This window comes from Fundulus heteroclitus, chromosome 3 (genome assembly GCF_011125445.2).
Source record: "Fundulus heteroclitus isolate FHET01 chromosome 3, MU-UCD_Fhet_4.1, whole genome shotgun sequence".
Lineage (NCBI taxonomy): Eukaryota > Metazoa > Chordata > Actinopteri > Cyprinodontiformes > Fundulidae > Fundulus > Fundulus heteroclitus.
Window position 1 is genome coordinate 36,333,467 of NC_046363.1, and position 12,800 is coordinate 36,346,266.

The 12,800-nt window shown below is 36.1% G+C and overlaps 1 protein-coding gene across 1 annotated transcript in view; it reads left to right on the forward strand.

Moving 5' to 3' along the window:
* Positions 1-9,734, forward strand: part of LOC105936743 (meprin A subunit beta) — a 70,264-nt gene extending 60,530 nt beyond the window's left edge. Inside the window, exons 13-30 of the mRNA XM_036135292.1 lie at positions 131-236; positions 485-529; positions 2,110-2,151; positions 2,381-2,422; positions 3,220-3,267; positions 3,441-3,482; positions 3,775-3,822; positions 4,005-4,046; positions 4,829-4,870; positions 5,160-5,207; positions 5,386-5,427; positions 5,721-5,768; positions 5,950-5,991; positions 6,775-6,816; positions 7,110-7,157; positions 7,944-7,991; positions 8,465-8,506; positions 9,240-9,734. Coding sequence (XP_035991185.1) covers positions 131-236; positions 485-529; positions 2,110-2,151; positions 2,381-2,422; positions 3,220-3,267; positions 3,441-3,482; positions 3,775-3,822; positions 4,005-4,046; positions 4,829-4,870; positions 5,160-5,207; positions 5,386-5,427; positions 5,721-5,768; positions 5,950-5,991; positions 6,775-6,816; positions 7,110-7,157; positions 7,944-7,991; positions 8,465-8,506; positions 9,240-9,318 — 896 coding nt within the window. The 3' untranslated portion in view covers positions 9,319-9,734. The remainder of the gene's footprint in view (positions 1-130; positions 237-484; positions 530-2,109; positions 2,152-2,380; positions 2,423-3,219; positions 3,268-3,440; positions 3,483-3,774; positions 3,823-4,004; positions 4,047-4,828; positions 4,871-5,159; positions 5,208-5,385; positions 5,428-5,720; positions 5,769-5,949; positions 5,992-6,774; positions 6,817-7,109; positions 7,158-7,943; positions 7,992-8,464; positions 8,507-9,239) is intronic.
* The last annotated feature ends 3,066 nt before the right edge of the window (positions 9,735-12,800 follow it).

Here is a 12,800-nt window from a genome sequence, read left to right on the forward strand (position 1 = left end):
TCTGGATGCCCTGACACTGTTTTGTCATTCCTAAAGTAGGAGTTTGAGGAAGTGGAAATCAGCTGGAATGTTTAATTTTTCTACAGAGGTATTTGCTTTTTCCAACTAACTGTTTTTTCTCCATTGATAGATCTCACCCCACTGATCAATGGAACTAGTCTACCTTGTCCTCAGTTAAGACCAGTGAGCATAACAAATCCTCAGAGAATTCTGGATGAAGGTCCATGCTCGCCACGGTACAACACATAGTCAAATCAATAAAAACTTAAAGTTAGAATTGTTATTGATGATGATTTAGAACCACTTAGAGATTTCAGAAATCTGTTGAATGATGGTTTTCATTTCATGTTTTTCTGTAATGTAAAAATATGGAATGTCCTGTTTAATTATATTCAGTTCAGTTTACTTATTTAACACAGATTCAAGGCACTTTACAAAAGAAGTTACTTTCTTTTGCTATAGTAATGTTTGATGACTTTTACAGAAACGTATCTTCCACCAGTCAACCTACTGAGACAACAAATGACTGGTAACACACAATTATTCATATATTTTATGCAAACAAAAAGTGTTTCTGTACTTTCATACAAATAATGCTCTAATACTGAGCAGTATAACACTGTACCAACCAAAGGCACAGGTTACCAATGCAAAGCTTCCTTTGTCAATCCATAAATATTTTCTTTTATTAGTGTATTTACCTACACTAAAGAAAAAAGGCACATTACATTTTCTCTTACTTTCTGCAATTAAATCCGACTAAACCTATCCTGTTTTAGGTCAAATATAATGACCAAAGTTATTTCTTTTTCCCAAATGCTGGAATAATAAGAGGCATCGTTTTGGGAGGTCGCTTTTTGCTTTCTTCCAATTCAAAAGTTGACAAAAATTTTCCTTTCAAACTGAGTGACTTTGATCAAACATCGTGGGTATTTTCTGATGTTTCTGCCCACACACGATTACTGCTGTAACTGCATCAGGCCACCTTGGTCCCACTAACTACAACTCTGCCAGCATAACTGTTAATAGGATTGAGATCAGTGTTTTGTGATGGTGTGCTATTCTAAAACATTGAAAAATTTGTTGTTGAAGCAACCTGCTTGCAGATTTTGCCAAGTTACAAAAATGACATGAAGTAAAGGATGAAGAGAGACATGCTGAAGGGAGACAGAGTGAAGAGAGAGTTGTTTAAGGATATCACAAGTACTAACATTTACAAAAACTGAGGAAGGCTGTATGTGGGACAACAATAATATTCTATTGTTTTTGTCTGCATCAGTACTAAGCTAGATTTTTTAATCTAAGTTTATTGTAATTTTATTTACATAATGCAATTTGATGCGTTGCCTTAAAATCCAAAAACAGCTCTATAATTTGGAATACGCATTCAGATCAGGTTTGTTTTTCAGATTAAAAGTACCTTCTGAAAATAACTGTTGAGCAAATATTCAATATGCTTCTCATTCAACTCAATTTGCTGGATAGGAAATGCTGCTTTCCAGCAGTCTGATGGTAAATTATGTGATATATTTTTTTTACTACATTAACTTTAAAGTGGAAAAATCATAACAGAAAAAATGGCTTAGAGGCATCAGAAATGTGTGTAATTAACCTTTATAATCTGTTTCACTTAGTGCATAGAGTCTGCAAATAAGTAAACTTTATAATAATACTAATTTATTGAGATGTATTCCACAGGTGTGTTAATTAGTTTGCTATGGATTAACATGTTGGCAGGTGTGATTTTACAAATCCTTCTACCTAAGGCATGGTAGTATGTAAACTTCTGAATGTGAAGAAAGCAATCAGTCAAAAACTACTAAAAGGATCTCTCTCTTTCTCTCTCTCTCTCTCTCTCTCTCTCTCTCTCTCTCTCTCTCTCTCTCTCTCTCTCTCTCTCTCTCTCTCTCCCTCTCTCTCTCTCTCAATATTCTGGCATTTAGAATACAATACAAATCATTGTAGTAATTATACCTGACCTAGAAAAAAAGAGTGATTTATTGAGATGTTTGGTGGTTGTATTTGAAGTTATGTGTCATGTAACATCGATCATGTCTCATCCATTTATTTCTGTTTTGAACCTAATTTTTTTTAATTATAATTTTACAGGACTGCATCTACCACCCATCCTCCTTCCACTACAGACAACAGGTAGTACCATTTATGTTTCACAGGCTCCTCTTCTAACAATGAAATGGGTGGTGCCCCGTATGGGTTGCTAGATAAGGGGCAGTGCCTGCAGATTACTACAGAGAGTCTTGGTGGGACTTCATGTTATTTAACTGTTGTGTAAAATATGTGTTCGACATCTAAAGTAATCTAATAAACTTTAGTATTGATCCAGCCTTTAGGATTTCAGTGGTTTGCTTTTTTTTTACAGCACCTCATCTACCACCCATCCACCTACTACTACAGACTACAGGTATTGCTGCATTTGATGATGAGCTCTTTGTAAATTTCTCAATGCAGATGATTCATTTCAGGCTAGTTATTTTCTCTATAATCATTTCCTCCAATGACAAGTAGAATGAAAAGTTCTCACTGTCTGTAAAACAACTTTTGAAAAGTTTATGAGGTCAGCTGAGGTTTACATCTCTAATGATTACATAATTTACAGACATGAAAATTCATTTTGCAACTTTAAGTATTATGCCATGGGTAATATCAATCGAATGAAAAAACTAATGTGCAATAATAATGCTCTGACTTTTGCAGAATCTCATCTACCACCATAACACCTCCTCCAACAACCACAGACGTCAGGTAATCCAAACTGAATTACCTTCTTATTTCTCAGAGTCTATTAGGTAGAGTGGGTGTGATGGGTCTTCATGTTCTTTAATTGTTCTGTAAAAGACCTGTTTATTCCTTTTTGTTATGGTGACATTCTTTCAGGTTTTTAGAACTTGTCATTCACTATTATTCCCCTTGTTACAAGAGATGACATTTATGTTACCCATTTGGAACTATTATGTAGAAAATGCATAGTTGCACCACCCATCCACCTACTAATACAGACAACAGGTATTGCTGCATTTGATTACAAGCTGTTTTCAATTTCTCAATGCAAATGTTTCAATTCAGCTGAGGTTTACAGCTCTAAAGATTACATAATTTACAGACATGGAAATTAATTTTGCAACTTTAAGTATTATGCCATGGATAATATTAATTGTATGAAAAAAATAATGTGCAAAAATAACGCTCTGACTTTTGCAGAATCTCATCTACCACCATAACACCCCCTCCAACAACCACAGACGTCAGGTAATCCAAACTGAATTAACTTATTTCTAAGAGTCTTTAAGGTAGAGTGGGTGTGATGGGTCTTTATGTTCTTTAATTGTTCTGTAAAATATGTTTGACAGCTAAAGTCTTCAATAAACTCAAATCTTATTGTTGCCTTCATTAGGATTTCAGTGGTTTTCTTTTTTTTACAGCACCTCATCTACCACCCATCCATCTACTACTACAGACTACAGGTATTGCTGCATATAATGAAAAGTTGTTTGCAAATTTCTCACAGCAGATGATTGAAGTCAGGCTAGTGTTTTCTCTATAGTCATTCCCTCCAAAGGCAAGTAGGATGAAAAGCTGTCATTGTCTGTAAAATAATTATTGAAAAGTTTATGATGTCAGCAGAGGTTTGCAGCTCTAATGATTACATACTTTACACACATGGAAATTCATTTTGCAACTATAAGTATTAAGGCATGGATAAAATTAATAGTATGCAAATTATAATGTGTAACAATAAAGCTTTGACTTCAGCAGAATCTCATCTACCACCATAACACCACCTCCAACAACCACAGACGTCAGGTAATCCAAACTGAATCACCTTCTTGTTTCTCAGAGTCTTTTAGGTAGACTGGGTGTGATGGGTCTTCATGTTCTTGAACTGTTCTGTAAAATATGTTTGACATCTAAAGTCTTCAATAAACTTTATTCTTGAGCCAGCCTTTTTTTAGGATTTCAGCGGTTTGCTTTTTTTTTTTTTACAGCACCTCATCTACCACCCATCTACCTACTACTACAGACTACAGGTATTGCTGCATTTGATGATGAGCTGTTTGCAAATTTCTCAATGCAGATGATTCATTTCAGGATAGTTGTTTTCTCTATAGTCATTCCTTCCAATGGCAAGTAGGATGAAAACTTGTCATTATATGCAAAATACATTTTTGTAAACAATAATTTGTAAGCAATAGGGTTAAAACTGAACCTTGGTGTCACAAAAACTCTAGCTCCCTTAATGGTATTCTATGACAAATGTCTTTATTGGGGCTCCAAACAGTCAAATTTTGGTTTAATTTAAGCACGATTGAAGCTACGAAGGCAGAAGTGAACAAACAACGATGTCTGATAATGTCCAAACAGGAACTGTTTTACAGGATAGCTAATACAAATTCCAATTCCAATATTTCATTCAAATTAATCAAAATCTGTTTTATTTATATGATTGACAGCTCCTCATCTTCAAAGTGCAGTAAAATAACACATTGTTTTTCAGAACTGCTCTTAACTCATTTATCAATGGTGTTCCAAGTACTCTTATCTCATTTATTTCTTGCCATTATTTCTTTTCTTGAATTACCCGATATTTTATCCAAACGGGAGTTTCTGAAGGACAGCCTCAGTATGCTCCTTCAACACAGGATACAATGTTAAAGATATATATTATATGCTGATGTCATATTGATTAAAACACACATAGCTTTGTCATTTGTTTCTAAACACACATCTAATTGGACAGCTAAGGTCATCAATAAACTCAAGTATTGAGCCAGCCTTTTTTAGTATTTCAGTGGTTTGCTTTTTTCTACAGCACCTCATCTACCACCTATCCACCTACTACTACAGACTACAGGTATTGCTGTATTTGATGACGAGCTCTTTGCAATTTCTCAATGTAGATGTTTCAACCCAGGTTAGTTGTTTTCTCTATAATAATTTTCTCCAATGAGAAGTAGGATGATAAGTTGTCATTGTCTGCAAAATAACTTTTGAAAGGTTTATGAGGTCAGCTGGGGTTTACACCTCTAATGATTACATAATTCACAGACATGGAAATTAATTTTCCAACTTTAAGTATTATGCCATGGATAATATTAATCGTATGAAAAAAAAGTGCAACAATAACGCTCTGACTTTTGTAGAATCTCATCTACCACCATAACACCACCTCCAACAACCACAGACGTCAGGTAATCCAAACTGAATTACCTTCTTATTTCTCAGAGTCTTTTAGGTAGAGTGGGTGTGATGTGTCTTCATGTTCTTTCAATATTCTGTAAAATATGTGTTCGACAGCTAAAGTCTTCAATAAACTCAAATCTTGATGTTGCCTTTTTTAGGATTTGAACTTTTTGCTTTTTTTTACAGCACCTCATCTACCACCCATCCACCTACTACTACAGACTACAGGTATTGCTGCATGTGATGACAAGTTGTTTGCAAATTTCTCACAGCAGATGATTGAAGTCAGGCTGGTTGTTTTTTCTATAGTCATTCCCTCCAAAGGCAAGTAGGATGAAAAGCTGTCATTGTCTTTAAAATAATTATTGAAAAGTTTATGATGTCAGCAGAGGTTTACAGCTCTAATGATTACATACTTTACAAACATGGAAATTCATTGTGCAGCTATAAGTATTATGCCATGGATAATTTTAATATTATGCAAAAGATAATGTGCAACAATAACGCCTATACTTTTGCAGAATCTCATCTACCACCATAACACCACCTCCAACAACCACAGACGTCAGGTAATCCAAACTGAATCACTTTCTTATTTCTCAGAGTCTTTTAGGTAGAGTGGGTGTGATGGGTCTTCATGTTCTTGAACTGTTCTGTAAAATATGTTTGACATCTAAAGTCTTCAATAAACTTTATTCTTGAGCCAGCCTTTTATAGGATTTCAGTGGTTTGCTTTTTTTTTTTTTACAGCACCTCATCTACCACCCATCCACCTACCACTACAGACTACAGGTAATGCTGCATTTGATGATGAGCTATTTGCAAATTTCTCAATGCAGATGATTCATTTCAGGATAGTTGTTTTCTCCATAGTCATTCCTTCCAATGACAAGTAGGATGAAAAGTTTTCATTATATGCAAAATACATTTTTGTAAACAATAATATGTAAGCAGTAGGGTTAAAACTGAACCTTGGTGTCACAAATCTCTAGCTCCCTTAATTGTATTCTATGATAAATGTCTTTATTGGGGCTCCAAACAGTGAAAATTTGGTTTAATTTAAAAACGATTGAAGCTACGAAGGCAGAGGTGAACAAACAACGGTGTCTGATAATGTCCAAACAGGATCTGTTTTACAGGATAGCTAACACAAATTCCAATTCCAATATTTCATTCAAATTAATCAAAATCTGTTTTATTTATATGATTGACAGCTCCTTATGTTCAAAGTGCAGTAAAATAACACATTGTTTTTCAGAACTGCTCTTAGCACATTTATCAATGGTGTTCTAAGTACTCTTATCTCTCATTTATTTCTTGCCCTTATTTATTTTTTTGAATTACCCGATATTTTATCCAAACGGGAGTTTCTGAAGGACAGCCTCAGTATGCTCCTTCAACACAGGATACAATGTTAAAGATATATATTATATGCTGATGTCATATTGATTAAAACACACATAGCTTTGTCATTTGTTTCTAAACACACATCTAATTGGACAGCTAAGGTCATCAATAAACTCAACTATTGATCTAGCCTTTTTTAGTATTTCAGTGGTTTGCTTTTTTCTACAGCACCTCATCTACCACCCATCCACCTACTACTACAGACTACAGGTATTGCTACATTTGATGACGAGCTCTTTGCAATTTCTCAATGTAGATGTTTCAATCAGGGCTAGTTGTTTTCTCTATAATCATTCCCTCCAATGACAAGTAGGCTGAAAAGTTGTCATTGTCTGCAAAACAACTTTTGAAAGGTTTATGAGGTCAGCTGAGGTTTACAGCTCTAATGATTACATAATTTACAGTCATGGAAATTAATTTTACAACTTTAAGTATTATGCCATGGATAATATTAATCGTATGAAAAAAAATAATGTGCAACAATAACACTCTGACTTTTGTAGAATCTCATCTACCACCATAACACCCCCTCCAACAACCACAGATGTCAGGTAATCCAAACTGAATAACCTACTTATAGAGTCTTTTATGTGATGGGTCTTCATGTTCTTTAACTATTGTGTAATATATGTGATTATTACTTTCTTTTCTTATGCTGAAGTTCTTTCAGGGTCTTACACGTTGACACTCTATTATTCCACCTGTTACAAGAGATCACATATATGTTATCCATTTAAAACTGTTTCTGTAGAAATGACAAAAGTAAATACCATTGATTACAAGATAATAATTAATAATCTAATTTTATCATAATATTAAACAATAAATGCAATATTATTTTTGCGTGCTAAATTTGACCAGAATATGTAAACAACAAGTGTAACACTGAACCTTGGTGTCACAAAATCTCCAGCTCCCTCAGTACTGTTTTATGACAAATGTCTTTATTGGGGCTCCAGACAGTGATAATTCAGTTTAAATGCAACACAATTGAAACTATAAAGGCAGAAGTGAACACCCAGTGGTGTTTGAAGATGTCTAAACAGGGACTGTTTTACAGAATAGCTGACATAAATTCTCTCCAGCTATCAGCTTTTACTCCAAATACTACTTTTTTCTCTATAACCATTCCCTCCAATGGCAAGTAGGACGAAAAGTTGTCATTGTCTGTAAAATAATTTTTGAAAGGTTTATGAGGTCAGCTGAGGTTTACAGCTCTAATGATTACATACTTTACACACATGGAAATCAATTTTGCAGCTTTAAGTATTATGCCATAGACAAAATTAATCGTATGTAAAATATATTATGCAACAATAACATTTTGACATTTGCAGAATCTCATCTACCACCATATCACCACCTCCCACTTCCACAGACGTCAGGTAATCCAAACTGAATTAACTTCTTATTTCTCAGAGCTTTTTAGGCAGAGTGGGTGTGATGGGTCTTCATGTTCTTTAATTGCTCTGTAAAATATGTATTTATTACTTTCTTTTCTTATGGTAAAGTTCTTTCTTTCAGTTTTACAAGTTGTTACTATTATTCCACCTGTTAGAAGAGATGACAGATATGTTACCCATTTAAACTATTTTGTAGAAATTGCAAAAGTAATAAAGATTGATAATAAGATAACAATCAAAAATCCATTTTAACATAAACATAAAGCAATACATGCAGTGTTTTTTTCTGTGTACTAATTTTTAGCAGAATATGGAGAACATTTAACACTGAACCTTGGTGTCACAAAAACTTCAACTCCCTTAATACTGTTCAATGACAAATGTCTTTATTAGAGTTCCAAACAGTGACAATTTAGTTTAAATAAAACTAATTTTCAGTGTTTTTTTTTCTACAGCACCTCATCTACCACTCATCCACCTACTACTACAGACAACAGGTATTGCCACATTTGATGAGTTGTTTGGAAATTTCTCACAGCAGATTATTCAATCCAGGATAGTTGCTTTCTCTACAGTCATTCCTCCAGTGGCAAGTGGGATGACAAGTTATCATTGTCTGGAAAATACTGTTTGAGAAGTTAACGATTGAATGAGAGAATTACAGCTCTAACGATTAATTCCTTACAGACAAACCACTTTTGTTTCTGAAGACATTTTAAAAATGAAAACAGTGTGAGCAGCTACTGTAACATCAATTTATAGTGACCCATTTGTGCCTTTAATTCCTTTTGTATCCATTCAAATGCCCACATTTTGCCTGACCTGAGTTAAAACCAGCAAATAGGGTTCCTTTTCACTTTCACAACTTTTTTCCAAACAGTGCGTTATTGACTTCTGAGTTGGTATAATATGTTTGTAGTCAGAGCAAGTCATGTTTACTTATTTCACCACAAGTCATTGAAAAGGTCTTGAACATAGACGAAGGTGATCTGATCATATTTAACCCAAACTGTACTTTTTGGCATACATGCAAAATGTTACATATGGTAGAAAACTAACACATTGCACACATCACTGCTATGAGCACATATTTTAGTTGAACATTTTCCAAACTTAGATATTATTCGGATTTAATGGCTTGATTTTATTAATTACATTACTACTTGGAGAAACTGGACAAGCGATGACTGAACTGACACTTCTCTGCATTTTTTTTTCTTTCTCTTGTAGTCCTTTGGGCTTCTGTCCTGGTATGGTGGCCTCTCCAATCTTCACAGTCCTGCTGGCATTGATCCATTTGTTGCAATGATTTAAATCTTTGTTTCTTATTTGAAATGTATCATAGGTATATATAAACTTGATTTAATTACAGTGCAGGACTGCAGTTCATAATTGGTTATGACGCTATAAGTTAATTCTTCAACAGCAAATCAGGAAGCTGTCCAACGTTTTAAGAGATCAGCATATAATTCCTAAACCTGTGGTTCTTATTCAACAATTTTCGGTGATGGGATTGTATTTTTGCTCACCATATAACAGCCTGTTTATTGCAAAATGCTGCAAAAGCCTGTTTGAAGCATAGATTTGTTTTCACCATTGTAGATGCACCTGTTTAAAACTCCTAAAGTTTAGAATCAAGCTCACAATATTCTGTTTCAATCAAATATGAGTGATATTTTTCCTTGCACAAAGTTTGAGTATATACATATAAAGTAATTAAATGAATAAATAAATCCACCACAACTTGAAATGTCTTAATTCTTTGTCAAACATTTCAGCCCTGATCTGTCTAGATCAACGTTTTTCCTGAAAGGCCTCTGTATCCTAATAAAACAGCACCTAGCTTACTACAATTAACAAATAACCCAAATAAGAAGTCACATATTAATTTTTTTTTGTAATAATGACTCTAACACAAACTATACACTTTTTATCTAAACATGCCAGAGAAATTTTACAGATCAGTACTGAGGAACGAGTTAGAGTGAGCCACACATTATGGTTACATCAGCTTCTTACAAATCAGTAGAGATACACCGCTGCAAGAGCAGAAAACATGTCTCCACTCCGCCTGAGAAAACTGACCTTTCAGTGTATCAGTCCCTCTGTGCATATCTACGTATGTCACATCTATGACAATCCCTGTGAATTTCAATACCTCCAGCATCCTGTAGCTTTATGTAATTTCTAACATCATGACTCACAGCTCTGGAGAAACAGAGGATTTTTAACACTGTGGTTGTTTAAGTCTTTGGCTATACAAATAAATACATGTCAACAATACCTTAAAGAAATTGTTAGCTTATTCTATTGTCTTGTTCATGTATTGGCAGCCTGAGGGGAGCAGCTAGAATGGTTAGTTATCAGAAGACCAAGTACAATTTATTTTGGCCTCATATTAAGCTGTATAGCACTTGACTATCTGTAGAAAAACCACCATCACTAGAAAACTGTCATGATTTTGGCACTGATGCCGGGTCTGATCACTCATTTCACACACCTGTTTAACTCCGCCCTGTTCTCATTACCGCTCACCTGTTCCACCTGCATATGACAGTATATATTCATCCTCTAGACCAGAAAGCAGTGTCAGTTTATTTTGTCCATAGGGACTTATACCAGCATTCTTTACTCTGACTACCTGTTGCTGACCTGTTCTGCTCTCCGACCTCAGAGTTTGCCTGTTCCTACCTGATCCGTTTGCCTGACCTGTCTTTAGACGCCCGCCCGACCTGATAACCTGCCTGATCTCTGTCTGACCATGTACCGAACCTTGAACTGTGACCCAACTTCGTTCTGGATTATCCCTCGGCACCTCACTGGCTCTCTGACCTCCTGGTTTCGACCACCTACTACGTTCCCAACATCAGCTCTTGCTTTACCCTCTGGATTTTCCTGCCCTCTATCGTCTGCACAGTTATGACCTTATGCCTGTCCATCGACCATTGCTTCCTCCGTGCTTCAGACTCTCTGAGCTTGACAACCTGCCGCGTCGTGTTGGCAGCCCGCAAGCTGAAATCTTCTTCCGTCACCGGACCAGTACTGGACATTAAGACCAGAGTTTCCTGCTGAAAACACAGACACCACCCACTCCGTTCCAGTTCTTAATAAACTGTTTGTTCGCCTCAAATACTGTGTCCTTCTGTTCTGTGCTTGACAGAAAACAGAAGTTATTTAGGTTTTTAGGCGGAACATTCCGTACAATAGACAGGACTTAGGCGCACAACACACTCTCGTTTGGCCATATGTAAATACTGTGAGCAAGTCAGCTGCTGCATATATTCACTTAGGGGGAAGTACTAGAAATGTGTGTGAGTGTAGTTCCCAGGTGTGTATCTAATTTGCAAAAGATCTGCTGATAGAAGAGATAAAGGCCTTGAGGATGTTTGCCCTGCTCTGTGACTCAGCTCTAAAAACATTGAATACAAAGAAGTTATTGTATGAAATGACACGAAACTTACACAATGGTACCACACAGACTAACCAGTATGCCCGATATCAGTTAAACAAAGTTAATAACCAGCAAAACTAACATACACACAAACTAACAAGTATGTTACTAGGATCTGTTAGTAACACTGTTAATAACCAGTAAATGAAAAATATAAGTTCAAAAACAATCACAAAAGGCAAATTCCAACAGTTTCGGGTTTCAGTGTCTCCTCAGAAACATATGAAAATGTCAAATTTTCTACTGTTGTTCAGGTGGTTGCTATGGACCCTGCAACTTCTACATCACCAACCTGCTCTGACATTCCCAGCACTTTGTGTGTAAAATGCAACATTTTAATGAAAGCATCTGCACTTATGTATTTTGATGTCATTTTAGCAAGAAGTATGCATACTATTACATAATCTTTGTTCAGGGAATGTAGACAATCTATTAGTTTTGCTGCAGACTTTAGTGTCTCAGAAAAATGTCAGAATACCACGTATTCACATCTCCAGCCTGTGTATAAAACCCTTGTACACAGAGAACCATTTGTAACATGTAGAGTGAGGAAATGGTCTCAGGAGGCCGGACAAGCCCTGAGAGACCTCTTCAGCTCCACTGCATGAGATGAACTTTGCAAGACATAGATGGATAACCAAATGTGTTATGGACTACGCCAGTTTCTGTCTGGACTCTACTGTGCCCTCATGAAAGTTAGGTGCTTCTCCAACAGCAAGCCCTGGATAAACTCTGCCATAAAAGCTTTGCTAAAGGAGAAGAAGAGGGCATAGCAATGGCGGCTCGCATCGAGGAAGCAAGCGTTAACATTGATGCTGCTATTTCTTCCGTGTTGTCCAATCTACCTAATATTGTTTAATTAAAAGAACACCAGAGAACGGCTCTGAAGGCTTTTGTTGGTGGAAACAATGTTTTCGCCCTTCTCCCGACCGGATTTGGCAAGTTTTGTTTTCTACGGGGCGCGTTTGATTCTTGGAGGTAAGCACATTATAACAGTGAAAAGGACAAGAACATGGGTCCGTAAACAAAATAATAATAAACCAAGTTTTTTAAAATATTTTGCAACTCTGGTGTGATGGTGTACCACGGCCCGGCTCAGTGAGTACCAGGTGCTGATCGGAGCACACCTCTGATTGATGGGTTGGGCAGACGCCTTTATGGTTGGGCAGGTTGCGCTGTGCGTCTTTGTTCTGAGCGTCGTTTCAGAAAAAACGGCTGATCTACACTGAGTAGAAAGCTGCAACTCTGAGAAGCTCTTCCTCCCTTTGTCATTCTCAGCATGTCCATTTTCAGAACAGATGATATTAGTCAGGTAACTAAACACAGCGCCCGACCGACCT